Raw genomic sequence first — 27,408 nt, 5'->3', positions numbered from 1 at the left:
TTTACTGAATTAAGTCAATAGTGAGGTAACTTCTAAAACAGTTGTTTTTGCATTCACTGAAAGGACTGCATTTTGATGTCATAGTGACGGCAAAAACACATTATCTCCATTCACTTACACTCCTATGCAATTGCCATTGCTGAAGTAATTCTGTGATAGGCAAATGTATCATTCACCACACTGTTTTGACAGCCTGTCAACTGAAGCAAAGTTACAGGCTCCCCAATTTCAGGTAATTGTCCTGAAACGTCTGTCCTTCTGCACAAATACATTTGAGCACATTCTTAACATTATGCCTCCAAAGACAGTAACCAAGTCTGTTAATGCATCACATACAATTTCAAACCCTGTAGTTCTATAAACTACACCTACCTAATCCAATTGGATAAATATAATATGGATGTAGTAGGGAATTCCTCTTCCCCCCTTCCAAAAAAAAAGTCAATAGGATCAAAAAGTTCTCTTTTCTGTGATATCGCTTCAAAATCTTCTCCTGGTTTTTAGAAAAAAATTTCATTTTGTGGTGGAAGGGAGATGAATAAGAACCATGATAATATAAAAAGGCCAAACCCTTCCAAAAGGCCACAGGAAACAGACAGTGTTACAGTGAATGAACAGCTGAGTTCACTGATATTCTGATGGGACTGGTGAATCCTCCAGAGGAATAGCAGTGCATTCTCTTATATCAGTATCCCAGTTGCTGGGTGGGAGAGTGGTATCATTAGGCTCACATGGGCAGCAGCTGACTCCTCCTATCCGGCTGCTTGGTAGATACTGCAGGGAAGCACGGAAATCTAACGATAGCACTATTAGACGGTACAGTTGTAACATCACAACTAAGATATTCTTCGCTGTGAAAAACACCAGCATCTGATTGATTACTTTAAAATAGCTCATCAGTATCAAACGTAAAACAAGGAAAGGGCCATCTTGTATGAAAAGGCTGATTCCAATGTTCCACAGGTCTGCACTGTGTCTGCACAGCAGTAAAGTGGGGACTCTGGTAGATGACACAGATAGTTTACAACCAATATGTTGCACTGTAAATAAAAGACATTCTGTGTTAATGTAGCACTCTGAAACCTAGACATAAAAGTCTGAAAGGGCAGCTCTGCGGTGGAGAGTGGATTATTAGTGCATTAAACTATCAACACTGCAGGTCAAGGTTCAGAATTAAGTATGTCCAGTGCTTGATTCAGCAAAGCATGCACTTCACTCTTAAGAATGCGCTTACAGTTAAGTATATGCATATGTGTCTTGTTGAACAGGGCCTAAAAACAGTTTGGTCTCATTCCGTCCTTGTTGGATATCACACACCCACCATAGAAATTTGGTATGACCAGTAGCCTCCTTTCAGTGATGGTACATGGCTCATACAGCAGGCCTTGCAGGTTAAGGTTGGGATATACTGGATGGGAGGCATGTACAATGCTTAGAAACAGTATGAATGACTCTAGTCATTGCTATCTATTTCCAGTTTTATGGATACTAAATCATGTGGAAATATAACTTGTATGCATGAGTCTCTCTTAACCTGATGAAAATGTCCCACTAGGTAACTTAAAATTCTTACAGTGATATTGCACCTGCAAGGTAATATCTAGGGTTCATTCATGATAAATATGGTTGTCTAACATAAAAAATTTACAACAGAAATGAGGTTAGTTTTTAGATTTAATTGGTAAAAAGAAGATGTAGATACTTGGATATAATCACAAGTTTTTTTTTATCATAAATCATGACACATTCAGTAGAAGAACTGTATTGTTTATCTCTTTGGATTTAAATAATTTGGTCAAGAATGGAAAGCAAGCTTCTCAGAACAGTGGAGCATTTCATTTGAATTCATTAGAGAAACAAAAGTTTCTGCATGCTGTTGCTGAATTTTCTATGCACTTGTGCATCATCTTGAAATATCCTGCCTTGATGCACCTGAATGTCATGTGAAGCACTGACATAGCCCTTTGTTACAAAGCACAGTGGTGCATCAGTAAAAGTAAAATTTTTGTGTCTCACACAAACAGCTGCACAGAGTTGTGATCGTTACAAATTTATCTTAAATAGAACTGTCACATGGTAAATACTTTAAAGATCATACATATACTCTTTCCTTTAATTTTCAACTGTGAAAAGTAGGGGAAAAAAACAGAATAGCAATGACAAGGAAAAACGTGGCATACACATTGCTTCATTTAAATTAATGCTATGATCCTTTAAGGGTATTTGAATGTTTTCTTGAACTAGAGTGGTATGTATTTTTGAAATAATACATTGTTAGCAGTCCATATATCTGTAGATCTTAATGTGACACATCTTAAAAGCTCCTGCATCAATTTGTAGCAGTGAGCTGTTAAAATGAAACATTAAAACATGGAAATATTTCCTCAACTGTAATGTTTAAAAAAGCCTAATATCCTTTGTAAGAAAATGGCTCAAGAAAAAGTCCCAGAAGAAAAAACTGATTGAGCCATTTTATTAATTCTATATGAAAACTTGTTGAAAATAATTCTTGCTCGAGCTGATTATATACATGAGATGCAGCTGAATTGTACACTCTGAGAAAAGAGGGGTCAGAATAATAGATGGTGATATAGGGAGATGTTCATAATGCCTCCCTGTACCAGAAAAGCCCTCCCTGCAAAAGGATAAAATCACCCTGAGGTAGGACTTGTGATGTTTCTACTAGAATCATAGATTATTAGGGTTGGAAGGGACCTCAAGAGATCATCTAGTCCAACCCCCTGCTCAAAGCAGGACCAATCCCCAAATGGCCCCCTTAAGGATTGAACTCACAACCCTGGGTTTAGCAGGCCAATGGCTCAAACCACTGAGCTATCTCTCCCCCTTACCTGTGTTCCTTGGGGTTCATGCCAAGGTTGAACAGCTTAATACTTTTATGGTCTCCAGAGAAGCTCTATGGACCAGAGCTACTGAGTGGGGGAGCATCTGGCTACACCCTTTTCTCAGCCAGCCATATCCACTTTATGGGCTAGGCTGGCCTCATGTTAAGGAGAGACATCCCCAACTCAGGGGCTCTTTGCCCTCATCTACCCCAGTGGGAGCCAGCCTACTTCCAGGAGTGACTCTAGCCCCAGGGTTTATAGTTAAGGTTCTGTCAATTTTTCCATTATAATGACACAATCACAGCAGGTACTCCTATTTGACATGTCAGCAGTAATTCCAGTTTGCCTGGAAACAAACAGTGAATATTAAAGAGATCACAGTTCAGCTTGAAATAATTCTTCCTTCAAAAGAAAGTATGCTTATTTTTCTATGCTGATGCTGAGCTTCCTTTGAATAACGCATCATTGTCTCTGTGATGTGAATTGCTGTCCAAAAGCCCTCAGCATAGTCTTTGGCGGTGGTATTTTTTTTCATTCACATAGTGCTGTAAGTGTGCACAGCCTCTGAGATATGCTCATCTCTGAAAAACATGTTTTGCTGATACTAACCTGCAAGATCAAGTGGAAACTGCAACATACTCCAAGTCCATACACAAAGAATTGCATAAACAAGAGCATGGTTATGCCTAAAAACAAACAAAAAGTGAGTAACTAACGAAATGAACCCCAAACTATTTAGAACACTGTCACTTTTAAAAGGATGTGGAGCCCAACAGTACATCTAGTGGGCTCATATGTTATTCCAGCAGAATTCTGGAGAAAACTGGGGCAGCACCTGGTGGGAATCCCTACAGTTGGTCTGCATTTTCCACCTGCTTGAGCTGTGTGATTTAGACCAAACCTCAGAGTTAATACTCAAGAGTGATCAGAGTATGAAAATAAATTCAGAGGTTCAACGAGAAGATGCTGTACCCTACTCTGATTTCACACCTTTGTTGAGCGTGAACCATCTTTGTTATGTAGAGAGAGCCTTCCCTGCTGTTAAATAAGTTCTGTTATAGGTACAGCTTAGTTGAATAGTGAAAAAATAATAATGTATGGACATTTTCAGGGACAAAAGTGCCAAGTTCAGTTTCCCATTATTTGTGAGGTCACATTCTTTATGGCAATTGGATAACTGAGTATTTCTGAAGATGTTTCTAAATCATGCTAATGATTATTAATCTGAAAATTCACATTGGAAGCAGATTACTCTCTCCTTGTCACCCACTCAGGGAGCAGAAACCATATCAGGTAACTGAACATGCAGCTTGGATAATGAAAAGCCACAGTAAACTGTTTGCAAACAACACACAGTCTGAAAAGCATCTGAACTACAACACAATCAAGATTAGCTTGTGAACAAATCACTAACCAAGGAGAGGCTCTCTTTGTAATAAATAGTTGGAGTAGCTCTAATTGTCTATATTTTAAACACCGTGTGTTAGTTACTCCATTTTCCTGGTTCTTTGAGTCCTTTCCTTTTGATTGAATGTGACATGTTTCATTATGAATAACCTCCTATGAAGAGGTTGGGGACTACTTGTGACCTCCATGGAAGCGAAGAAGAGGATAAAAAGTAGACAGTAGCCATCTCTTGATATCTCTGAATAATACAGTTGCAGCAACCCCAAATTCACACAGATTACAAAACTTGGAATGGAACAAGAAAGTCTTCAGTATAACCTTGGATAAAAATGACATACTTCAGGAAATATTACTTACCTTACATTTTCTACTTCCAAGGTCTCGCTAGTGAATTCAAGTATGTCTGCTGCAGTTCCCACAAACATTAGTAGCAGCTGAGACAACTGATCACGGGTGATTTCACCACCAATGGGAAGAAGCCATCTCCCTATTATTAGTAGCAGCAGAAAAGTCTGGTGGAGTCCTAGCGTCCATACAGTCTCGCACACTGTGGAGAGCTGGGAGACAAAAACTCTAGCCTATTGCAAAGACCAAAACAACAAGAAAAATACTGTAACTATAGGAAAATGAGATGGTCTAGCTATAAAAACTTATCTCCACTGAATGCACCTTCAATTCAACTAATCATGCTAGTTCTTTCTTCAAGCAGAATTAAAGCAAACCATTTCATGCTGCTGGTGTGACTCACTAAATGGACTGCCAGACCAAGTTGATTTATCTCTTGATTTATCTCTTTTTCTCCCCTTCTCTCATTGTTCACTTACTGTTACACTTTGCTCCACTGTAATTCCAAAATTGTTGAACTGCATTTTGTCATTCTTGGGGGAGGAAAGAAGTCCCTTCAGACTCAGACCAATCCTAGAAACAACATTTAGAGCACAAGCACCATCTACACCAATGGCTTTTTATAAATGATGATTTCCATCACACCGATTTGCAAAACTGTCCTGTGCAAGGGAGGTTCACCACATAGACCCAAATAGTGATGTCTTATCTCTGTGCCCCTATTTATAATAAGGTCTATGCACTGAGTAGAGAAAGGTATCCCACCGACTCAATTATGTGATGATCTGCTCCCACATTTTTGGGAGTGCTCTCTTTTAATTGATTGAAGTCTTCTCTCTTGCTGATATTCTCCCATGTTTGTTTAGTTTCATTACTGCAAAACTACAATAAAAAAAAATCATACACTCAGAAAACATCATGGAGCTGGAGAAGAATTCTTGAATTTTCACCCAACTACTTCATCCTAGACAGACATCTCCTTCCTTCCCTTCCAACATTTAATCCCCCAATTTCCCATTCCTGTTGCCTTAGCCGTACTTGCCTTATGCTCTAAAAGCAAACTGCAATATGCCACTTGCTCACCCCCTTTGTAGAACTTGAGCCTCATCTGTATGTTGATCCCGGTCTCAACAAGCCCACAATGGATGTCACTCCTGAAGCCCAACCTCCTGTGATGGTGTACTGTGAATTCCAAGCCAACTAGCTCTGAGAGAGCCTGTGGTTCTACCTATTCATTTATTAAAATACCATGTAATGCCAACATTGTACTGCACTTAGTTTTACTTCTGAAGTTTGACTCTGACTTGCTGGATTAGTAAATGCAGTATGAGTGTAGGATCCAGACACTGCAGCAGAGTTCTAGTTGTACGGTAAACATTTTTCGTTCAGAATCTATTCAACTGCCTTTTTACTGACATATTTTAATAAGCACATATTAGAAGTAAGAGAAAAATGACAGGTAACCATTTACCGCCACAAGCACTGATAGCTTCCCCCACCCCTTGCCTGACCATTTTCTCTTTCCGCATCAGAAAACTCCAACGCAATATCATTTAGAAAGGGAAGAGGTTTCAGTACAACTATCATTTTCCCTTTAGGGCTATCAGTTCTGTGGCTTTCTCTGTGATTATCAATAGTGACACCCTATTAGTTCATTTATTTCATAATTCACATAAGTTTGTAGGGACCAGTTAGGGATCCCCTAAATTACTACCCAGTTTTGTAAAACAGAATATTGTAGATTTTCTATATTGTGTGTGTTGTTGAATTTTCTAGTAACTGCCAGTATATTTTAGCAAAATCAAATATGTCTGATATAGGATTTGTATTATCTTAGTGGGTTTGTGTGCTTAAGGTTATTGGTCCAGTTCTGCTCATTTGCACCACTTTACATCTGTAGTAATGTACTTGATGTCAGTGGTGTTACTCCAGATTTACATCAGTGTAAACAGAATTTGGCCATTCTCCATAGTTTCATTATGCAGGAGAGCATTGAAATACTGCAAAAATGACACCTTACAACCTAGTTCGATACAACATATGGCCACCTTCCATGCATGGGTGCAAAACCCAGCATTATCTTAGAGGGATAGATGATTTTTGGTGTCTGCAGTGGGTAGAAAAAAGACTTTTTACTGAATTAGGAATTTTTTTATTTACCCCAAAATCATTGGGTATGTAGAAAAATATCTGTTCACTAATGGTGAAATTCTCCCATTGTTCAGGGGGCTAACACAGCATTCTACATTTTGAAGACTTAAGTGGTGCATGGGTGTAGTGCTGGGGAGAATTTCACTCTGGAACTGGAGTCAACACCAATGGCTGATATGGTAGGGAAACTTCTGTAGTGTTTTGATTTCACTTCATAAATGCAATATGCTGCAGCTCTCTCTAATATGCCACCAATAGTTCCAAAAATATCCCATCAGGCTCCCTTTGATTAAAAGGTAAATCAGGGTAAAGGCTGACAGCTGCATTCTAATCTGAAGACAGGTGTGGCCTATGCTTTTTAGGGGGGAGGGGACTATTTTCAAGGCAACTTTCTCTTATCCAGAGGACCTGTCTGTAATTATTCTGGTTGTTTCATTTCTCCTTCCCTTAGATCTCTCAGAGGAAGAAAAGATAGACCATTTTTTCTGGCAAGAGGCTATTTATTTCTATCTTTCAAGGAAACTCCTGGTGTGATTGCTGAAATGTCAGGACTAATTAAGAAAGAAAGGCATATGCTGCTGAGTATCCCCTTAGAGCAAGAAAGCACCTATTTGCACTTTTTGAGTACATACAACTCTGAGAGAACGTAATGAAGACAAAAAAACATGAAATTGCTGAACTTCAGTAAACAAATCCTCATTGCATGGAGCTGCGGTGACTAAAGAAACTACTATGGTGCAGGGAACAGATATTCAGTGACTCTTGCAGATTGGATATGATTTTAAAAATCTGTCTTCCAAACAATCCCTAAGCATCTCATTTCATTCTACGCAAGAACAAAGCTAATTAGAAAATCAAACTCCTCAGTTATTGAAGACTTTCATCCCATCCTATTTCTGCCAGACAGGCCTGGATGATTGTTTTCTAGCATGCTCATCGCATCAGTGTAGGAGTTAAGAGTGAGATTCACAAAGGTATGAACAGTAGGCACCTAACTCCAACTGATTTTAATGGAAGTTAGGTGCCTAAGTAAGAATCCCATCCTAACTTTTTCTGCAGCAAACAGACTGGTTTCCAAGGAGTGCTAGGGAGCTATATGCTAGTAGAAAGGCAACATCTTCCAACAAATACCTGTATTTGAGATTCTACTTTTCCCCTTTACTTAGAATGGAGCATAAGTGAAGCACCTCAGATACCACTGTGCAATAATTGTGGACAAATGCTGTAAACAGAGCCCCTTCCCCAATAACCTGAAAATTTAGAAAAAAGCTCTTAGGTTAGCTGTTTGGGTTATTTGTGTGTGGGTTGGGGTGGGGGAGGTTTTTTTCACAGGGAGAGATGGAAAAGAGCTATGGAGGTTTTGTATCTTATGAGAAGGAAGGTAGACAGAGGTATTACTGTGGACATGAAAACAATGAGACATGAGGTTAAATGAGGAGACTGCAATTTTATTTAAAGCTATTGTCTAATTGGGTTAATGACCCCAAAATACCCGGGGGGGGGGGGTTGTTTCAGTACACATCTCAAGAAGCACCACTGGCCTGGGTGGGACTATAAACCTGAGGATGAGTGTGAAGGCTATGCCCTCTCTACACCCTCAAGCTTACCAAGGAACACTGACTAGAAACCAGAGTCACAACACACTTCCTTCCTGCCACTCGGGGTAGGAGCCATAAACTATGCAAGAGATAGAGGCAAACACCACTATGCATGACTGTGCTCAGGGCCAATGCCCAGGCAACCCACTGGGTACATGGAGCTCGAATTAGACTATTTTTAATTTATCTATGGCACTAAAACTGCCAAAGTTGCACCAAGTGTAATGTAACCCCCCAGCCTAGGCCTCTTGGATGCCAGGTGGAGGGTGAAAAACCCACCCAGCACTTTGCCAATTTTGCCATGTGGGAAAAATCCTTGCCAGACTCCAAAACTGATAATCATCCCCCAGCATCACCAGAGATCCAGCACGTAGAATGGGAGCCAATCACAGAGCCATAGCACCACCCTGAATTATAGTGGAATACTGAACTATAGTACACTGTTCAGCCGCTAAGTGACACAGTGTGTAACGTATCTTCTTTAAGTTAACATCAGCCATACCTGGCAGAACATTAAAGGACTTTATTCATAGACTCATAGATTCTAGGACTGGAAGGGACCTCGAGAGGTCATCGAGTCCAGTCCCCTGCCCTCATGGCAGGACCAAATACTGTCTAGACCATCCCTGATAGACATTTATCTAACCTACTCTTAACTATCTGCAGAAATGGAGATTCCACAACCTCCCTAGGCAATTTATTCCAGTGTTTAACCACCTTGACAATTAGGAACTTTTTCCTAATGTCCAACCTAAACCTCCCTTGCTGCAGTTTAAGCCCATTGCTGCTTCTTCTATCCTTACAGGCTATGGTGAACAAGATTTCTCCCTCCTCCTGATGACACCCTTTTACATACCTGAAAACTGCTATCATGTCCCCTCTCAGTCTTCTCTTTTCCAAACTACACAAACCCAATTCTTTCAGCCTTCCTTCATAGGTCATGTTCTCAAGACCTTTAATCATTCTTGTTGCTCTTCTCTGGACCCTCTCCAATTTCTCCACATCTTTCTTGAAGTGCGGTGCCCAGAACTGGACACAATACTCCAGCTGAGGCCTAACCAGCGCAGAATAGAGCGGAAGAATGACTTCTCATGTCTTCCTCACAACACACCTGTTAATGCATCCCAGAATCACGTTTGCTTTTTCTGCAACAGCATCACACTGTTGACTCATATTTAGCTTGTGGTCCACTATAACCCCTAGATCCCTTTCTGCTGTACTCCTTCCTAGATAGTCTCTTCCCATTCTGTATGTGTGAAACTGATTTTTCCTTCCTAAGTGGAGCACTTTGCATTTGTCTTTGTTAAACTTCATCCTGTTTAACCTCAGACCATTTCTCCAATTTGTCCAGATCATTTTGAATTATGATCCTGTCCTCCAAAGCAGTTGCAATCCCTCCCAGTTTGGTATCATCTGCAAACTTAATAAGTGTACTTTCTATGCAAATATCTAAGTTGTTGATGAAGATATTGAACAGAGCCGGTCCCAAAACAGACCCCTGAAGAAACCCATTTGTTATACCTGTCCAGCAGGATTGGGAACCATTAATAACTACTCTCTGAGTACAGTCATCCAACCAGTTATTCACCTTATACCATATAGTATACCTTACTATACTACCTTATAGTAGCCCCATCTAAATTGTATTTGCCTAGTTTATCGATAAGAATGTCATGTGAGACCATATCAAATGCCTTACTAAAGTCTAGGTATACCACATCCACTTCTTCTCCCTTATCCACAAGACTCGTTATCCTATCAAAGAAAGCTATCAGATTGGTTTGACATGATTTGTTCTTTACAAATCCATGCTGGCTATTCCCTATCACCTTACCACCTTCCAAGTGTTTGCAGAGATTTCCTTAATTACTTGCTCCATTATCTTCCCTGGCACAGAAGTTAAACTAACTGGTCTGTAGTTTCCTGGGTTGTTTTTATTTCCTTTTTTGTAGATGGGCACTATATTTGCCCTTTTCCAGTCTTCTGGAATCTCTCCCGTCTCCCATGATTTTCCAAAGATAATAGCTAGAGGCTCATATACCTCCTCTATTAGCTCCTTGAGTATTCTAGGATGCATTTCATCAGGCCCTGGTGACTTGCAGGCATCTAACTTTTCTAAGTGATTTTTAACTTGTTCTTTTTTTATTTTCTCTTCTAAACCTACCCCCTTCCCATTAGCATTCACTATGTTAGGCATTCCTTCAGACTTCTCGGTGAAGACCGAAACAAAGTCATTAAGCATCTCTGCCATTTCCAAGTTTTCTGTTACAGTTTCTCCCTTCTCACTGAGCAGTGGGCCTACCCTGTCCTTGGTCTTCCTCTTGCTTCTAATGTATTGATAAAGAGTCTTCTTGTTTCTCTTTATTCCCGTAGCTAGTTTGAGCTCATTTTGTGCCTTTGCCTTTCTAATCTTGCCCCTGCATTCCTGTGTTGTTTCTCTATATTCATCCTTTGTAATCTGACCTAGTTTCCATTTTTTATATGACTCCTTTTTATTTCTTAGATCATGCAAGATCTCATGGTTTAGCCAAGCTGGTCTTTTGCCACATTTTCTATCTTTCCTACCCAGCAGAATAGCTTGCTTTTATACTGAACGCATCTGGTGTGTAGCTCTGAGAAGGAAGCTCAGTCCATATCTGGTACAGGAGCCTGGCTGCGCTATGTACATGACACACAGTACAGTAGGTGGGACAGACCCAGAATTCAGGCTCAGACGCAGGAGTAAGGAAGTGACAGGAGGATAAGAAGCAGCAGCAGCCCCAACACAGTGAAGGAAAGTGGGTAGGAAAAGGAGAGGGAACATGTGGAACACAGCCTCAGCTGTTCCCACTTGAGAGAGCTCCTCCCCCTCCCCCCACCCGAGAAAGTATCTCAGCTGCTCCTAGCACCATCAAAGCTGCAGCCTGGTGAGCAAGGTGAGGACTGTCATATTGGGGTAGGGGTGAGGAAACAGAGAACATACATACAAAAGCAACTTACTCTGTCAGTATCTGTCTGAGTTCCTCTTTCTGTTTCTAAAGCTATTTGTGTTTTAATGTGAGCTTTTCTTCCTCAGTGCTAGGCTTCTCCTTCTGAAGAATTCTGCCCTGACTTGTGCTCCTTAGGGTGGGGACTATATCTTATTCTGGGCTAGATGCGAGCAAATAGTGGACAACTATATTTGTTGACGTGTTCATTTAGTCTGAGTCCTGATTTGATCCAACTACATTCATATCTTGTTCTGGTTCAGTTCTCTGTGAATACTTATGAAACTGGTGTTTGTTCACATGGAAGTTTGGGGAAGTACCTACGAGCGGAAATGGGAGCATTGGCGCCAGAGCTATTCGCCCAGCCCGTCTATCCACTATATACATGCAGTTATTTAGTGGGAATATGACAAGAGAAAATTGAATGTAAAGCCTGGCAGGCAATGAATAAATCTAGCTTACATCTTTCTTTCTCTGTCAGGAAGGAACTCAATTATTTTTAAATATTGGGTCTATATATGTAGCTACATGTAATTCTCTTTATTATGCAAAAAAAGATAGGAAGACATTTTAAAAATCCTCAAACTTCCTGGGCAACCTTATTTTCTACTTTTTTTCCCTAAAATGAGAATCAACATCCCTATGATTTCTTCACATGTTGTTCCTTCAGTCGAACCTCAGAGTTACGAACACCTCGGGAAAAGAGGTTGTTCGTAACTCTGAACAAAACATTATGGTAGTTCTTTCAAAAGTTTACAAGTGAACATTGAATTAATACAGCTTTGAAACTTTACTATGCAGAAGAAAAATGCTGCTTTCTCTTTATTATTTTAGTAGTTTACATTTAACACAGTAGTGTACTATATTTGCTGCTGCTTCTTTTTTTGGTCTCTCCACTTCCAAATGAGGTCTGTGGTTGACTGGTCAGTTCATAACTCTCGTGTTCGTAACTCTGAGGTTCTACTGTATTTATAAACATTAAGTGATCCAATCAAGGAACAGAAACCATATCATGATCAGTTACAGGCCAAATCTGATACTGCAAAGAGCAATTGCTACAGCTTGTGACAACCCTATAGACTAATTCAAAAAATTCCATTTGGGATTGCGAACAGTTTGCAAATGGAATTTAAAGACCAATTAATAAACTTTTCACAAAGAGTGACCAACTCTATTCTGGACCCACTGCTACAGGGGGCAAAGCACCCTCAATTGCCATTGACTTCTGTGGGAGTTGAGAGTTTTGAAAACTCCATGGAAGTGCTCAGTACCTCACAGTATTGTGCCCTCTGAAGCAACGGACGCACCTAGGGTGCTGTACTGCAAAGAATGATGTTGATGCTGGAGACCTTCATAGTCTGCTGCTATGGAAATGCATGTTATGCTGCCTTCAGAGCTGGGTGCCTGGCCAGCAGCCGCCACTCTCCAGCTGCCCAGCGGTGAAGGCAGTGCGCTAGTAAGGATGGCAATACCATGACCGCCCTACAATAATCATGCAACTCCCCCTCTCCTCCCGCCCTGCAGACCCTTTTGGGTCAGGACCTCAATTTGAGAAATGCTGGTCTCCCCTGCCCCTGTGAAATCGTATAGTACAGAGTAAAAGTACACAAAAGACCAGATTTCATGGTCCATGATGCATTTTTCATGGCCGTAAATTTGATAGGGCCCTACCCATGACATAAGGAGAGGACACCTGTTTAAATATAGTCTTTTGTCTCTAGCAAAAAAGTCAGGGCAAGTGACGAAAAACAAACATTAATTTATTAGTAGGATGATATATTAAGTTGGCTCTAGCATGAAAATCGTACTTAAAACGGACAGAGCAAAGCTGAGCAAACAATGGTTTTCTTAGTTTGGTGGCCAAACTGAAAAATCCAAAATAAAAAATTCTTTTCAGGTTAATTCAAAATGGAACTTTTAATTTTTTTTTCTTGCCAAAAACCCTGAATTACTTTTTTCTTTTGTTTAGATTTTGGATGTTTTTTCCCCTTCTTAAAGATAAATCTAGCTAAACTTCTACTGAAATATCACTTCAAAATGAAAAGTGAAAATGTTTCATATCAAACAGGCTAAAACAAAATGTTTTGACACTGTCTTCATTTTTTTCAGCTGAAACTATTTTCCATATTCTACCCAAATTTGCAAATAGTTTGTCAACCCAAAGCAGTGTTTTGCAATAAACAAACTATTCATCCACAAAACTTTGCCAGATGTAGTACAAAGCACCAGTTCTGTCTATGGGATAGATTTTGGTTTCTTCTTAAACGGTTTAGGGTTGTTTAAAATAAATATTTGGTTGGCACAACCTGTGATTTCTTTTGTACTGAATGGAAATTTATCTTTAACTGGGCTGTTGCTCGAGTACATGTGAGCTCTCTGTGAGCCTGGTTCAAAGCATTTAAGCATGCACATAAAGTTAAGCATATACTTAAGTCATTCCCTATTCAGCACCACACTTACACACATTCTAATGTGACTTGCTCAATTGGATCCTTAAGCTTTAGGAAGAAAACAGGAATGTCTCAAATCTGTGTTTTTACAGATTATAATATTTGTCATTTTTCTACCTTGCTATTTAATTCACTGATTTTACTGACAGTAATTTTTTTTACTCAACACAGTTCAATCTGACTTTATACCATAACCCTCTGTTAAAAAAGTGCATCCCAACTGTGGTCCGAGAGCTCCATTCAGGTGGTCCGCGGGTAGTTCCCTCTAAGGTGTGCGCCTGGGCAGCTGCACACAAGAGAATGAAGGGCCATCCACCTAATTAGTGGAGTCGCAGGTGTGGCTCCACTAATTAGATGTTGGACCCTGGGGAAGACGCACATGTGCGGTGACGTGGTGGCCTTGGGAGGACTAGAGGGTAGGTGGGAGGGGGTAGTGGGGTGAGAAGAGGGGGTGGGGGGAATTTGAGATGTTGAGGGCTGCGGTGGCCAGAGAAAGAGTAAACTTTCCCCAGCTCCAGGGCTGTGGCTGCTGGTGACAGACTCCCCCTCCTTCCCAGCCCCAGCTCTGTGGCTGCCACAGTGGGGGAGAGAGGGCACTCTATCACATTAGAAAGGTAGGACTACTGATATTAAAAATATGAGTTGTGGGCTTTTCTTTATAGAACAAAAAAAGTTAATTATTATTAAGGGTTTTTTTATCTAGCACTTTTATCCAAAGCGCTTTACAATAGTTAGCTAACAGTACATACAACATTTGGAAAGATCATTAAGTGGTCTTCCAAGATCATCAGCAATTTTCAAGTGGTCTGTGAAAAAATGTGTTTGAGAATCACTGCTTTAAATAATACAAGGCACTCTCTATATATCAGAAGTGAAATATTGACAATGCCTTGTATTTTATTGTATGTATGTTATTACGTGTGCCTATTCCTGTGATATTTATGGAAGCAAAACTTGCATGCTCTTCAGTGGTAGGGGAGTACATATTAAATTATGACCTAAATAATTACTATGTGGGGGGGAGGGCTAATGTTTACTTTTAGGGATTCAATCTGAGAGTAAAATCTTTAATAGTATTTATTGCCTCAGTTACCACAAAATCTTTTTATTGTGTTTTCAATAAATGTTCTGCATTTGTTGCACAATTGCCTGGTCTTGATCCTGTTATTTAGAAAAGACACAAGATATTTTATTATAAAGAGTAGCACTTGTGACTGGTGCTACATTTCGGCCTAATTATTAACAGGACTGATGGCCTTCCCTGAGGCCTTGGTTCGAATCCATTAGGTTATATGTACTTTCAGAATCCTCTATCCCTCTCCAGGAATAAGCTAAACTATCTACTTGATATAGTACCACTTTAATTCAGAGGAGCAGTATATCAATAAAATACAAAGTATGCCATGTTGTAACATCATTCTGGGAAATAATCTACTGTCTTTGACTATAAAATTAGCCTGTTTCTTAGCCCAGAGTTAATCATTACAAATGTTCTCAATATCCACTTTACCTGTTCACAAATGTTTAGGAAGATGTGCCAAACATGAAGACTCCTATGTTTAGAAAGAGCCTCAGGCAATCTCAGTGCAAATGCAATTTTGAATATTTGATAACGCTTCTCTGTGATCTAACAATGTTTCAAAGAAGAAAATGAGGCTCTGTGTTTGATTAATCAAACTTATGCATTTTCTTTCTATTGCTTTCTGTTAATGATCCTCTCAGGCTCTTCTGAGGAAGTTCTAATGCAACTCTTGGGGCTAAATCCTGATCCAGGCTAAACATCTTTGTGCCACTCTGGCAGTGCTAAGGGGATTTAAAGATGTCCTAATTGGGGAGATGACAATCATCCAACACTGAGGAATCATTAGCTGATTAAGAGCTAGCATATTTAGCCTTGTTCTATGCTCTATTGGTCCCCCACCACCCGGCATATGGGGTGCATTAAGGATAGGAAGGAACCTTAATGCTTCTCTGAACTATATGGACTACGGCTGGAACTGGCACAGAATTAGCTTAGTGATTGGAAAGCTGCAGCTGACTCATTTGCAGCTTCCCATACCCACTCATAAATACTCCAAGCTTTTCCTTGGTGCAGCTGAGGATTCCACTCTTGAAATGTAAAGTTGTCATAATCCTCAAGAGGATTTAGGTTTAACAGAACACCTTTAATCCAGGGATTTCAAAATGTTTCCCAAAAAGGAGTAAGTATAAGTATACTTTTTTAAAAAGAGAAAATAAGGCATAGATAAAAGTGGCTTTCCAAAAGTCACAGAGGGAATCAGCAGCAGAGCTAGGACTAGAATCCAGCTTTCCTGCAGGCAGGCCCTGTCCCTGTCTGCTTCATCGCACGTGTAGTAGCTCTGGAGACTGGCTCTATTATTTAATAAGAGAGCATAGAAGTCAGTTCATCTCTGGTCAGAGGGCCAGCAGGAGGCCTGTGCATCACTTAACTCTACTTAAACCCTCAAAATAGGGATAAAGTGGGACAGGGGGTGAATTTCATCCATCAGGAGTACAGGGTTGGCAGTGATTGTGTCTGTGTCATCTTCCTAACAATAGTGGGCAAATATGCCTCGACCTTGACCATGGTACCTGTCTGCTGAGAACTGGCCTGGAACCAGTATTGTATTTTACCTAAGCCACTAAGCAGCTCTCTGATGGTAATGCCATTGCCAGCCTAAGCTGGGTTCAGACCAGTAACCTAGAAGTGCAAGGCTGAATATCATTTATCTTAAGACTTCCAGTTCCGCCCATATCAGCAGAATACCAAAGAGTTTGGTCTCAAATTTAACGAAGTGCTGCCAATCCAACATTATCAAAAGATGTTACTATTGGAGCTGTAGTGGTAGTGTCATCAGGGCTGGCTCCAGCTTTTTTGCCGCCCCAAGCAGTGAAGCAGAAAAAAAAAAAAGATAAAGCCAATCGGCGGCACTTCGGCGGCAGCTCAGTCGTGCCGCTTCATTCTTTGGTGGCTATTCGATGGCGGGTCCTCCGCTCCCTCTCCTCCTCTTTGGTGGCACTTCGGTGGCAGCTCAAAGAGGAAGAGAGGGACTGAGGGACCCGCCACCGAACTGCTGCCGAAGAGCTGGATGTGCCACCCCTTTCCATTGGTTGCCCCAAGCACCTGCTTTCTTTGCTGCTGCCTGGGGCCCTGAGTGTCACCAGAGAATGGAATGAAGAATAAAAATAAGACCTGACAGACTATGAATAATGGAATCAGTTTCCATATATTTCATTTGAATACCATAAGAAATACCTGAGTTTCACGATGAGTTTCTAGTAGCCATAATGATGGTACTGTGCTAATCAGATATATAAATATTGCTGGAGAAAACCTGTGAAGAAAAAGAAACAATGGCTTAGTTTACAACACTGTATGAGCACCACATATATCCTACCATTTTCTGAGTGGAATATTCAGAATGTTACTTTTCAGTGTGAACTGTATTTAATAAGTGTTTTGTGAGTTCTGCCATATGGAATATAAGGCAGAGGGGTAACGGCAACTAACACTTTAACAGCTGCCATTCTCACTGAATTCCTAATACAATCAATACATGTATGTCTTAACACGAGTTTACTAGTCAACTTCTCAAAGATTAGGTTTGTTTAAAAGCCTTTTTCAAAAACAAAGTGAAGGTTTTTCTTTGAATTCATGTATTTTGCTCACTCAATTCTGTGTGGAAGTGGGTAAATAAAAATCTCTTGCTGAAGGCTCTCTTTCTGATCTCACATTGGTGTAACTCAGGAGTCATTCCACTGAGTTACACAGGTGTAAAAGGAGTTTGAGATCAGAGTCCATGTGTAAGTACAAGGGTAGAAATATCCTGAACCAAAACAAATGTTTCCTCCCCAAAGAATCCTTCAACATGGACTAAAACTAGATACTGGCCAGATATGCATGTCGCTTACACTGGAAATTCTGTAACCTTGTTTGTTGTGGATCTCTCTGCTTTCCCTTTCACTTTGTGTCACGTTTGCTTGCTTTGATGATTTTCATAGTGTCACTTTCTGACACCTGTGGCATTCAGCTTCTTGAGCTGGCCATGTTTTCCAAGGATGCTGAGGAATTTTATCATACCGTCTATGCACATTTCCCCCTTTTTTGGTTCTTGTGTTTGTTGCTCAGGTTTCCCAATAAAATACAAGTCAACACTTTCTTCATCTTCATTTTTTGGACCAGGAGTTAGGTCCAATGTTGTTAGTATTCCATCTGTAAGGAGGCGCCCTGGCTCCCCGCCGCGCCTGAGAGGGACGAGCCAGAGCAGCTGCTTCAGTGGGCGGAGCCAGCACTGCCTGTTCCCGCCCCCTGGAAGTCAAGGGGCGGGACAGGAAGTATAAAAGCCCGGCCCCAGTGCTCAGTTGGGCGCAGGCTGCCGGAGAGGACAGGTGCTGGTGCCCGGGCTCCCGCCGGGCCCAGCCTGCCCCATGCCCATTACCCAGAGGAGCATTGGCCTGACCTGCCCCGCGCCCATTACCCAGAGGAGTGCCGGCCGGACCTGCCCCGCGCCCACTACCCAGAGGAACGCTGGCTGGACCTGCCCTGCGCCCACTACCCAGAGGAACGCTGGCTGGACTTGCCTCAGATCCGGTACCCGGAGGAACATCGGCCTGACCTGCCGTGTACCTGATACCCCGAGGAGTGGCCTGAGCTTCCCCACGACCGGTACCCGGAGGAGTCTATGGTCTGGGACCCCCCAGACGACGCTGGCAAGGACCAGGTACCCAGAGAGGGGGAGGTTGGAAGTGGCCCGGGGGTAGCCGACCCTGGTTTGGCTCCTGAAGAGCCCGAACCCATGTCAGTGTGTTGCGGCCAGGATCTCCACTGACCGCAGCGGGTCTTGACCGCTGCTAGGGCCCCGGGCTGGAACGCAGTGGAGTGGGAGGGCCTGCGTTCCCCCTGCCACCCGTAACCGGGTGGCAGACTCCCCCTCTTCCCGTCTATTGCCACTGCTCTGCCCTGATCCAGAGGGCCAGAGCTAACTAGACTTGTGTTTGGTGCCCCGCCCTGCCAAGGGCCTGGGCTGATACTGTGTTTTCTCAGCCCCGCTAGAGGCCTGAGCTTGAACTGCTACTGCCCCACCCTGTCCAAGGGCTGGGGCTTATTTACTTTGAGAGCCCCGACCCCGGCTAGAGGGCCGGGGCTCTACCTTGTTTGCAGACCCTGTACGCCCCCTCAACAGCTGCGGAGGGGCTAAGCCTACCCGGACTGCAGCGTGCTAGGAGGCGCCCTGGCTCCCCGCCGCGCCTGAGAGGGACAAGCCCTGACACGACCGGCTTACACATGGTACCTGACCAGGGACTTTCGCCCAGGATGTGGGCGTGGACCCTTAATGCCGGTGAACGGGGGGCTGCGGGAGAGGGAGCCCCCTCCCCCGAGATGGACCTGTCCCACCTCGCCCCCCTTCTGACCGAGAACCAGGATCGGCAGCAGGCGGCGCAGTCACGACGGCAAGAGGAGCAGCAGGCCGCCCAGCTCCAGCAGCAGCAGCAGCTCATCGAGCAGCTGGGGACTCAACAGCGCCAGCTGATCCAGGACCTGGTTCAGCAGCAGCAGGAGTTCCAGCTGAAATGCCTCCAGCACCTTGCAGCGGAGCGGGGGCCCCGAGAGGGGGTCCAGTTGGGGGGCACCGATGGCGGCCCGGGGCCCCGCCCACCGATCCGACTGACCAAGATGGGCCATGGTGATGACCCTGAGGCCTTCCTGGTCACTTTTGAGCGGGTGGCCACCGTCGCGGGGTGGAATCCTGACCAGTGAGCCTCCATCCTGGCCCCGTACCTGACAGGAGTGGCTCAGGCCATCTATCGAGGCCTGTCTGCCGAGGCCGCCCAGGACTATAGGCAAGTGAAATCCGCCATCCTGGGTGCCCTCGATGTGAGCCCGGAGACGTTTCGACAGCGGTTCAGGGGCCTGACGTACCCCACGGGGGCCCAGCCTCATATGGTGGCCCAGGAATTGCGGGAGACCTGCCGGCGGTGGTTGCAGCCCAACCGTCGAACGTCGGAAGAGGTAGCAGAGCAGGTGATCCTCGAACAGTTCACCCACATCCTTCCATCGCGAGGAAGAGCCTGGGTCCTCCGTCATCGACCGGCAACACTGGCCGCCGCTGTCACCCTGATGGAGGACTTCCTGGCGGCAGAAGCCCCGGTGGGCCCGACAGGCCGACCAACCCCACCGGGGCCAGAACGCCCCAACCCCGAGAAGAAGGCGACACCCCCCCGGGCTGCAGCCCCACCAGCACAGCTGGCCCAAGCCCCAACTTCCGCTCCCCGGAAGGTGCCCTGGAACCCCGCAAGGGACTCCCCCAGGACCCGGCCCCGAGTCGGACGACCCAACCTAGGGCCGTGTTTCTCCTGCGGCAAGTCGGGACATCTCCAGAGGGACTGCCCCCAAATGGAGTGTACCTTTGGCCAAGTCTGCTCTGGGGAGGCTCGGGCCCGGCGCCGACAGCCCGCCAAGATTACGGCGCCTGTGGTGGTTGAGGGGTACCCGACCATGGCCCTCCTCGACTCTGTCTGCGGACAGACATTAATCCGCAACCACTTAGGTCCCCCGGCAGATGTACGCCTGGGGGAAATTCGCTTACAATGTATCCACAGCGACGTACGGCCGTACCCCAGCGCCTAGGCCCAACTGACAATCGACAGGGAGACCTGACGGATGGTGGTAGGTCTCGCATCGAGTCTGGCGTATCCAGTGATCCTGGGCCGGGACTGGCCCGGGTTTCCAGCCGTCCTACGCCGACATGCCGGAGGCGGCCTGGGTCCCGTACCAGCCTTAGAAGGAGAGGCCCCAGAAGGGAAGGACGATGAGCGGGGGCCACCAGAAATGGAAGAGGATGAGCTGGACCCCCCGGGGTACCCCGCCGCCGAGGATGGGGACGATGCTTCCCCGGGCGAGGCCAGGGATCCCTCGGCCCCCACGGACTTCTGCCGGGACCAAAGAGCTGACCCCACCCTCAGCGAGGCATATGAACAGCTCGCCGCCGTGGATGGGACTATCCTCGATCCCGAGCGAGCTGCCCGGTGGCCACACTTCGAGTTGCGACAGAACCGCTTGTATCCGGTCGAGAGGGACCCACACACCAGGGAGCCCCAATCACAACTCCTCGTACCCCGCTGTCATCAGTGGGTGGTCATGAAACTGGCCCATGACATCTCGGCTGCCAGACATCTGGGCACTGAAAAGACTCTAGCCCGAATATTGGGACGCTTCTATTGGCCGGGGATATACCGCGAGGTGAAGGACTATTGTACCTTGTGCCCGGATTGCCAGTTGACCGCGCCGGTGAGGACGCCCAAGGCACCACTGGTCCCGATGCCGTTAATCGAGACCCCTTTCGAGCGGGTGGCCATGGACCTGGTGGGACCCCTCCCTATGAGTGTTGCGGGGTTCCAGTACATACTCGTGATGCTGGACTACGCCACCCGGTTCCCCGAGGCGATCCCACTCCGTAACATCACCGCCCACACCATCGCAGGCGAACTGGTTAAGGTCTTCGCCCGCGTCGGCTTGCCCCGGGAGATCCTCACGGATCAGGAGACCAACTTCACTCTGCGGCTGTTGGAGCAGGTGTGCAGGCTCCTGGGGATCAAGCAACTGCGAACCTCGGTGTATCATCCCCAAACCAACGGCTTGGTAGAGAGGTTTAATCGGACCCTCAAGGATATGTTGCGGAAATTCCCCCCAGAAGACCTCCGCCGGTGGGACCAGCTACTCCCGCCCTTGCTCTTGGCGGTGCGAGATGTCCCCCAGGCCTCAACCAAGTTCTCGCCGTTCGAACTATTGTATGGCCGCCAACCGCGGGGCCTGTTGGACCTGATGAGGGAGACCTGGGAGCAAACCTCCTCACCCACCCAGGGTCTCCCGCAATATGTGATCCAGCTCCAGGAGTGTCTCAAACAGGCTGGGACCCTGGCACAAGCAAACTTAAAAGCCGCCCAAGAGATGCAGGCCCAGACGTACAACCGGGATGCGCGCACCTGGGACTTCCAACCTGGAGACCGGGTCTTATTCCTCCTCCCCTCCAGCGAGTCCAAGATCCTGGCTCGATGGCAGGGCCCGTATGAGGTGGTGCGAAAGGTGGGCCCCGTCACCTATGAAATTCGTCAGCCCGACCGACAGAAAGAGCTCCAATGGTATCACGTTAACCTCCTTAAGCCCTGGCGGGAACGAGAAGGGTTGCTAATCAATCCCTGTCCACCAGAACCTGAACTAGGGCCCCAGGTACACACTAAGGAAGACCCCGAGGGACCCCAGCTTGGGGAAACGCTGACAGAAGAGCAGCTTGAGCAAACCCGCTGCCTCCTTCAAGCATTCCCTCGTACTTTTACGGCTCAGCCGGGGTACACCTCCATGGCCTATCATCAGATTCAGACGGAGCCGGGGGTGGTGATCCGGGCCACGGCCAGACCCCTGCCGTATCACCGAAGGCGAATCGTTGAAGACGAGGTACGGGTGATGCTAGACCTATGAGTAATTGAGCCGTCACAAAGTGAGTGGCGTAGTCCCATCGTCCTGGTGCCTAAACCCGATGGCTCCCAGCGCTTTTGTATCGACTTTAGGCACGTTAACTCCATCTCCAAATTTGACGCCTACCCCATTCCCCGAATAGACGAGCTGCTGGCCCGGTTGGGAGAGGCCTGCTATATCACGACTCTGGACTTAAGCAAGGGGTATTGGCAGATTCCCCTGGATCCGGCCTCCTGGGAGAAAACCGTGTTCGCCACTCCGACCGGCCTGTACCACTTCACGCGGATGCCCTTCGGCCTTCATGGGGCACCCACAACGTTCCAGCGCTTGATGGACCGCCTCCTCCAACCGCATCACGACTACGCCGCAGCCTATCTAGATGACGTGGTCATCTACAGTCGGCAGTGGGAAACCCACCTGGACAAGGTCGCCGCCGTCCTAAGGTCCTTGCAGGAGTCTGGGTTAACGGCCAACCCTCAGAAGTGTCGCATCGGCTGGCGTGAGACCACCTACTTGGGGTATACCGTTGGCAATGGACAAATGAAACCTCTTGTGGACAAGGTTCAGGCTATTGCCGCCTGTCCACCGCCAACCACGAAGCGCCACGTCCGCCAGTTCTTGGGGCTGGCGGGTTATTATCGGCGGTTCATTCCCCAGTTTGCAGCGATGGCCGCTCCCTTGACCGGGCTCCTCACCAAAGACAGCCCGCGACACATACGCTGGACCCCTGAGTGTGACGAGGCTTTCCAGTCACTTAAGGCAAGCCTCTGCAGCAAGCCAGTCTTATTTAGCCCGGACTTCCAGCTACCATTCGTCCTACAGACAGATGCGTCGGACGTCGGGCTCGGGGCTGTCCTCTCACAGGAGGTGGATGGGGAGGAGCATCCGGTTCTCTACATCAGCCGGAAGCTGTTCCCCAGAGAACAAAACTACGCAGTTGTCAAAAAGGAGGCCCTTGCGGTGAAGTGGGCCTGCGATGCCCTGCGTTACTACCTCCTTTGGCCCCGTTCACTTTGGTCAGTGACCACTCCGCCCTCCAATGGGTATGCCGCATGAAAGACCACAACATGCGGCTTCAACGGTGGTACTTAGCCATGCAGCCCTACGCCTTCACCGTCCGCCACAGGGCGGGGAAGGACCATGCCAACGCAGACTTCCTTTCCTGCCTGGGGGGCATGGACGAGCCTGGCCCTGTTGCCCAGGAGCCAGCCTTGAGGGTGTGTGTGTGTAAGGAGGCGCCCTGGCTCCCCGCCGCGCCTGAGAGGGACAAGCCAGAGCTGGTGCCTCAGTGGGCGGAGCCAGCACTACCTGTCCCTGCCCCCTGGAAGTCCAGGGGCGGGGACAGGAAGTATAAAAGCCCCGCCCCGGCGCTCAGTTGGGCGCAGGCTGCCGAAGAGGACAGACGCTGGTGCCTGGGCTCCTGCCGGGCCCAGCCGCCCACTACCCAGAGGAGCGCCGGCCGGACCTGCCTCAGATCTGGTACCCGGAGGAACGTCGGCCTGACCTGCCGTGTACCCGATACCCCGAGGAGTGGCCTGAGCTTCCCCACGACTGGTACCCGGAGGAGCCCATGGTCTGGGACCCCCCAAACGATGCTGGCAAGGACCAGGTACCCATAGAGAGGGAGGTTGGAAGTGGCCCGGAAGTAGCCAACCCTGGTTTGGCTCCTGAAGAGCCCGAAACCATGTCAGTGTGTTGCGGCCAGGATCCCCACTGACCGCAGCGGGTCTTGACTGCTGCTAGGGCCCCGGGCTGGAACGCAGTGGAGTGGGAGGGCCTGCGTTCCCCCTGCCACCCGTAACCGGGTGGCAGACTCCCCCTCTTCCCGCCTATTGCCACTGCTCTGCCCTGATCCAGAGGGCCAGAGCTAACTAGACTTGTGTTTGGTGCCCCGCCCGAACCAAGGGCTGGGCCCCCTTTGACTTTGCCACTGCTCTGCCCTGATCCAGAGGGCCGGAGCTAACTAGACTTGTGTTTGGTGCCCTGCCCTGCCAAGGGCCTGGGCTGATACTGTGTTTGCTCAGCCCTGCTAGAGGCCTGAGCTTGAACTGCTACTGCCCCGCCCTCTCCAAGGGCTGGGGCTTATTTACTTTGAGAGCCCCGACCCTGGCTAGAGGGCCGGGGCTCTACCTTGTTTGCAGACCCTGTACCCCCCCTCAACACCTGCGGAGGGGCTAAGCCTACCCGGACTGCAGTGTGCTAGGAGGCGCCCTGGCTCCCCGCCGTGCCTGAGAGGGACGAGCCCCGACACGACCGGCTTACACCATCTAATATCTTGTTTTGAATGAGCCTGATCCAGAGCCTCTTGAAGTGATGGGAGTCTTTTCACTGACTTCAGTGGGCATTGATTCAAACCCTAAGAATCTAATCCTACTCCCATTAAAATCAATGACAAAACTCCCCTTGACTTCACAGGTGCAGGAGCAAGCCTGAGGAAACTTATTTGGTTGTCATTACTCCTGATCACTAAATCCTGAAATCACATGAAACTGCTTGAAACAGCCTTAACTAACTTTTCACCATGATGGTGTGACAGCAAAATTAAAGATGTTCACAGGTATAATAGGAAATATTAGCCCCTCTACTATACTTTTGTTGTTAAGTTATTTCCCTAAAGCAGCCTTTTTTCACTCAAATTGATCTTGTGGTGACAGCCTCTGACCTTCTGTTGCTCTGCAATTTAGGTGGTCTTGTTGCAGCTGCTCAGTTTTTGGCTTGCAGTGAGCTCAACTGCTCCACCCACAGTCTGAGCTCTACCCTCTTGTGACCCTCGTCTCAAAATGAGATTATGCAGATCTTCATAATACGACCAATTCCATTTTTTCTTTGCTGCTTTGGGCAGCAGTGAAATAGTTAACAACATTCACACTTAAATTATCATTGTTAGATTTCATAGTTAACACTGACTGAGGCGAGCAGAGCTATTGTTTCAGGATTTCTGCAGACATCACTCCACTAATTTACATTTTATTCACATTTTGAAGGTTAGAAGGGTTATTTTTGCAGCTATAAAGGCTAAAGATTTTGGAGCAGGTGCTAAACTAAAGCTTATTTTCTGGAGCAAGAGATGATTGCTACCAGAGAAAAGTACCAGTTTGCTGAACTGCCATAAAATGGCTCTGTCAAACTCCTGATGCTACTGCCCTCAAAACTACCCAGTTACTCCTTGGTTTTTTTAATTTAATTTTTTACTTCATTTCAATGTCATTCAGGGTGGATAAAAATCAATGATTTAAAAAAAAATTAAAAAAATCAGATTTTTTTTTATTTAAATCGATATTTTTTGATAGGTTTTTCCCCTCAAAAAGCTTATCTAAAGATTGTTTTAATTAAGATAAATTACAGCTCGAAGATATCTCATCATGCAATAGGGATTATAAATTCTGATTCTATAGTATGAGACAATATAGTCATGTAATGTTTAAGAAAAGTTTTGTAAATGAGTTCCAATAGTTCATGGATTAGGGACCCAATCTTATGGGGTTCCAAGGGCTTCTGTATAGTTTATTTAGGTTAATCTTTCTGTTTACCCAATGGGACTCAGTGCTCAGTCTAGAAGATACCATCAGAGATGCTTAGTTTAGCGGTTCTCAAACTGTGGACTTGTGTCTCCAGAGATAACATGCTTCTTAACAGCAAGAACGGTTTAAAATAAATATGAGAGAGGTGAGAAATAACCATCCTTGACCCTACTGTCCCTCTTCAAATTTGTGTAGTGGTAGAGCAATAGCTCAGTGGTTTGTGCATTGGCCTTCTAAACCTAGGGTTGTGAGTTCAATCCTTGAGGGGACCACTTAGGGATCTGGGGCAAAAATCAGTACTAGGTTCTGCTAGTGAAGGCAGAGGGCTGGACTCAATTACCTTTCAAGGTCCTTTCCTGTTCTAGGAGATTGGTATATCTCCTATTATTATTTTTGTGTACACAGAGTCAATCTCTTACCTCTCTCTAAAAGTGAAAAGTTTCAAAAAGTTCAGTGAATAGAAGATTGTTCTGAGCGGAATAGATCTGGACAAGAAGTCTGGAGATAAATGTGGGAAGGGAGGGACAGGCAGTAGAAAGAAAAGTAAAACTGTTTGAGCAGTATATTCCAGAAGTCTTGAGGGCTTTCTGAGTGTAGCCTTCATTTATTTGAGATCTACCATACCAGTCTCTCACTAGAAGGGAAAACTATCACTTTTAACAGCAGTAGCTTCTTCTGCCAGTGTAGAAAGAATATTTTCTTCCTTTGGACTAATTCATTCCAAATTGAGAAATCGTTTGGGACCTGAAAAAGCAGGAAAGCTTATTTTTCTTTTCCAGATTATGTACAAACAGAAAATGAAGGTGAAAATGACTGAGTAAGCTGCAGAAGCCAATATTTTAAGTTTCTCATGTTGACCCGGCTGACGTAGTAGATTTAATTTTTGGTTTAAAAAAAATTCATTTAGCTATTTCAGTTAAAAATAATTTTAACAAAAACAAACCTGATTTTAAAAAACTTGAAAGCTTAACTAAATTAAAACATTCATATGCATGTTTTGTTTAAATATTATGTTTGCTGTTGAAGAAAAAAAATCCGGAATACATAATGTTGTTGTTTTAGTTAAATAAAACCCTTTAAATGTCTGTCTGGTGAAGTTTTCCTCCTAATACAGTCTGCCAAGAAAATCCTTCAAATATTAATGATTAACCTGTTGAATTGGAGATAGTTCACCTCCCAATAACTTCATAAATATCTGCCTCAGTTACCTTTGGTAAATAAAATAACCAATCATTCATTTTCTGATATAGCTGTAAAACTAATCTGAAAAGTTTTCAAAATAAATCACTTAAAAATGTAGTGTGTACCTTCTAAAAATGAAACCTACATCTATCTCTGAGTTGTGAAGAATATGTATTAAGGTTATAACAACCAACAAGAAAGCACTTTTATGTAGAAATCCATGATTAAATGGAGTCTTCCTGACTAGTGATTTAAATCATCATTTAAATCAAATCCACTCTGATGTCATTGATTCCATTTTTTTGTTTTAATGTTAGATCAATTCAGAAAAGAACAACATAAGGCCTGGTCTACAATTAAAAATTAGATAAACATAGCTACGTCCCTCAGGGCTGTGAAAAATTTTGTGCCCCAAGCACTGTTATTAGGTTGACCTAATCCCTGGTATAGATGCAGCTAAAAGACTGATGGA

The 27,408-nt window shown here is 45.2% G+C and overlaps 1 protein-coding gene across 1 annotated transcript in view; it reads right to left on the bottom strand.

Annotated features, from left to right (window-relative positions):
• Positions 1-624: 624 nt before the first annotated feature.
• The window catches only part of TMEM26 (transmembrane protein 26), a 33,516-nt gene continuing 6,732 nt past the window's right edge, over positions 625-27,408 (bottom strand). Inside the window, exons 2-6 of the mRNA XM_030570397.1 lie at positions 17,017-17,095; positions 5,361-5,477; positions 4,608-4,828; positions 3,453-3,529; positions 625-1,040 (exon numbers count right to left, since the gene is read on the bottom strand). Coding sequence (XP_030426257.1) covers positions 625-1,040; positions 3,453-3,529; positions 4,608-4,828; positions 5,361-5,477; positions 17,017-17,095 — 910 coding nt within the window. The remainder of the gene's footprint in view (positions 1,041-3,452; positions 3,530-4,607; positions 4,829-5,360; positions 5,478-17,016; positions 17,096-27,408) is intronic.

This window comes from Gopherus evgoodei, chromosome 7, assembly GCF_007399415.2.
Source record: "Gopherus evgoodei ecotype Sinaloan lineage chromosome 7, rGopEvg1_v1.p, whole genome shotgun sequence".
Classification (NCBI taxonomy): domain Eukaryota; kingdom Metazoa; phylum Chordata; order Testudines; family Testudinidae; genus Gopherus; species Gopherus evgoodei.
The sequence above is the reverse complement of the archived record's forward strand: the minus strand, read 5'-3'. Positions and strand labels throughout refer to the sequence as shown.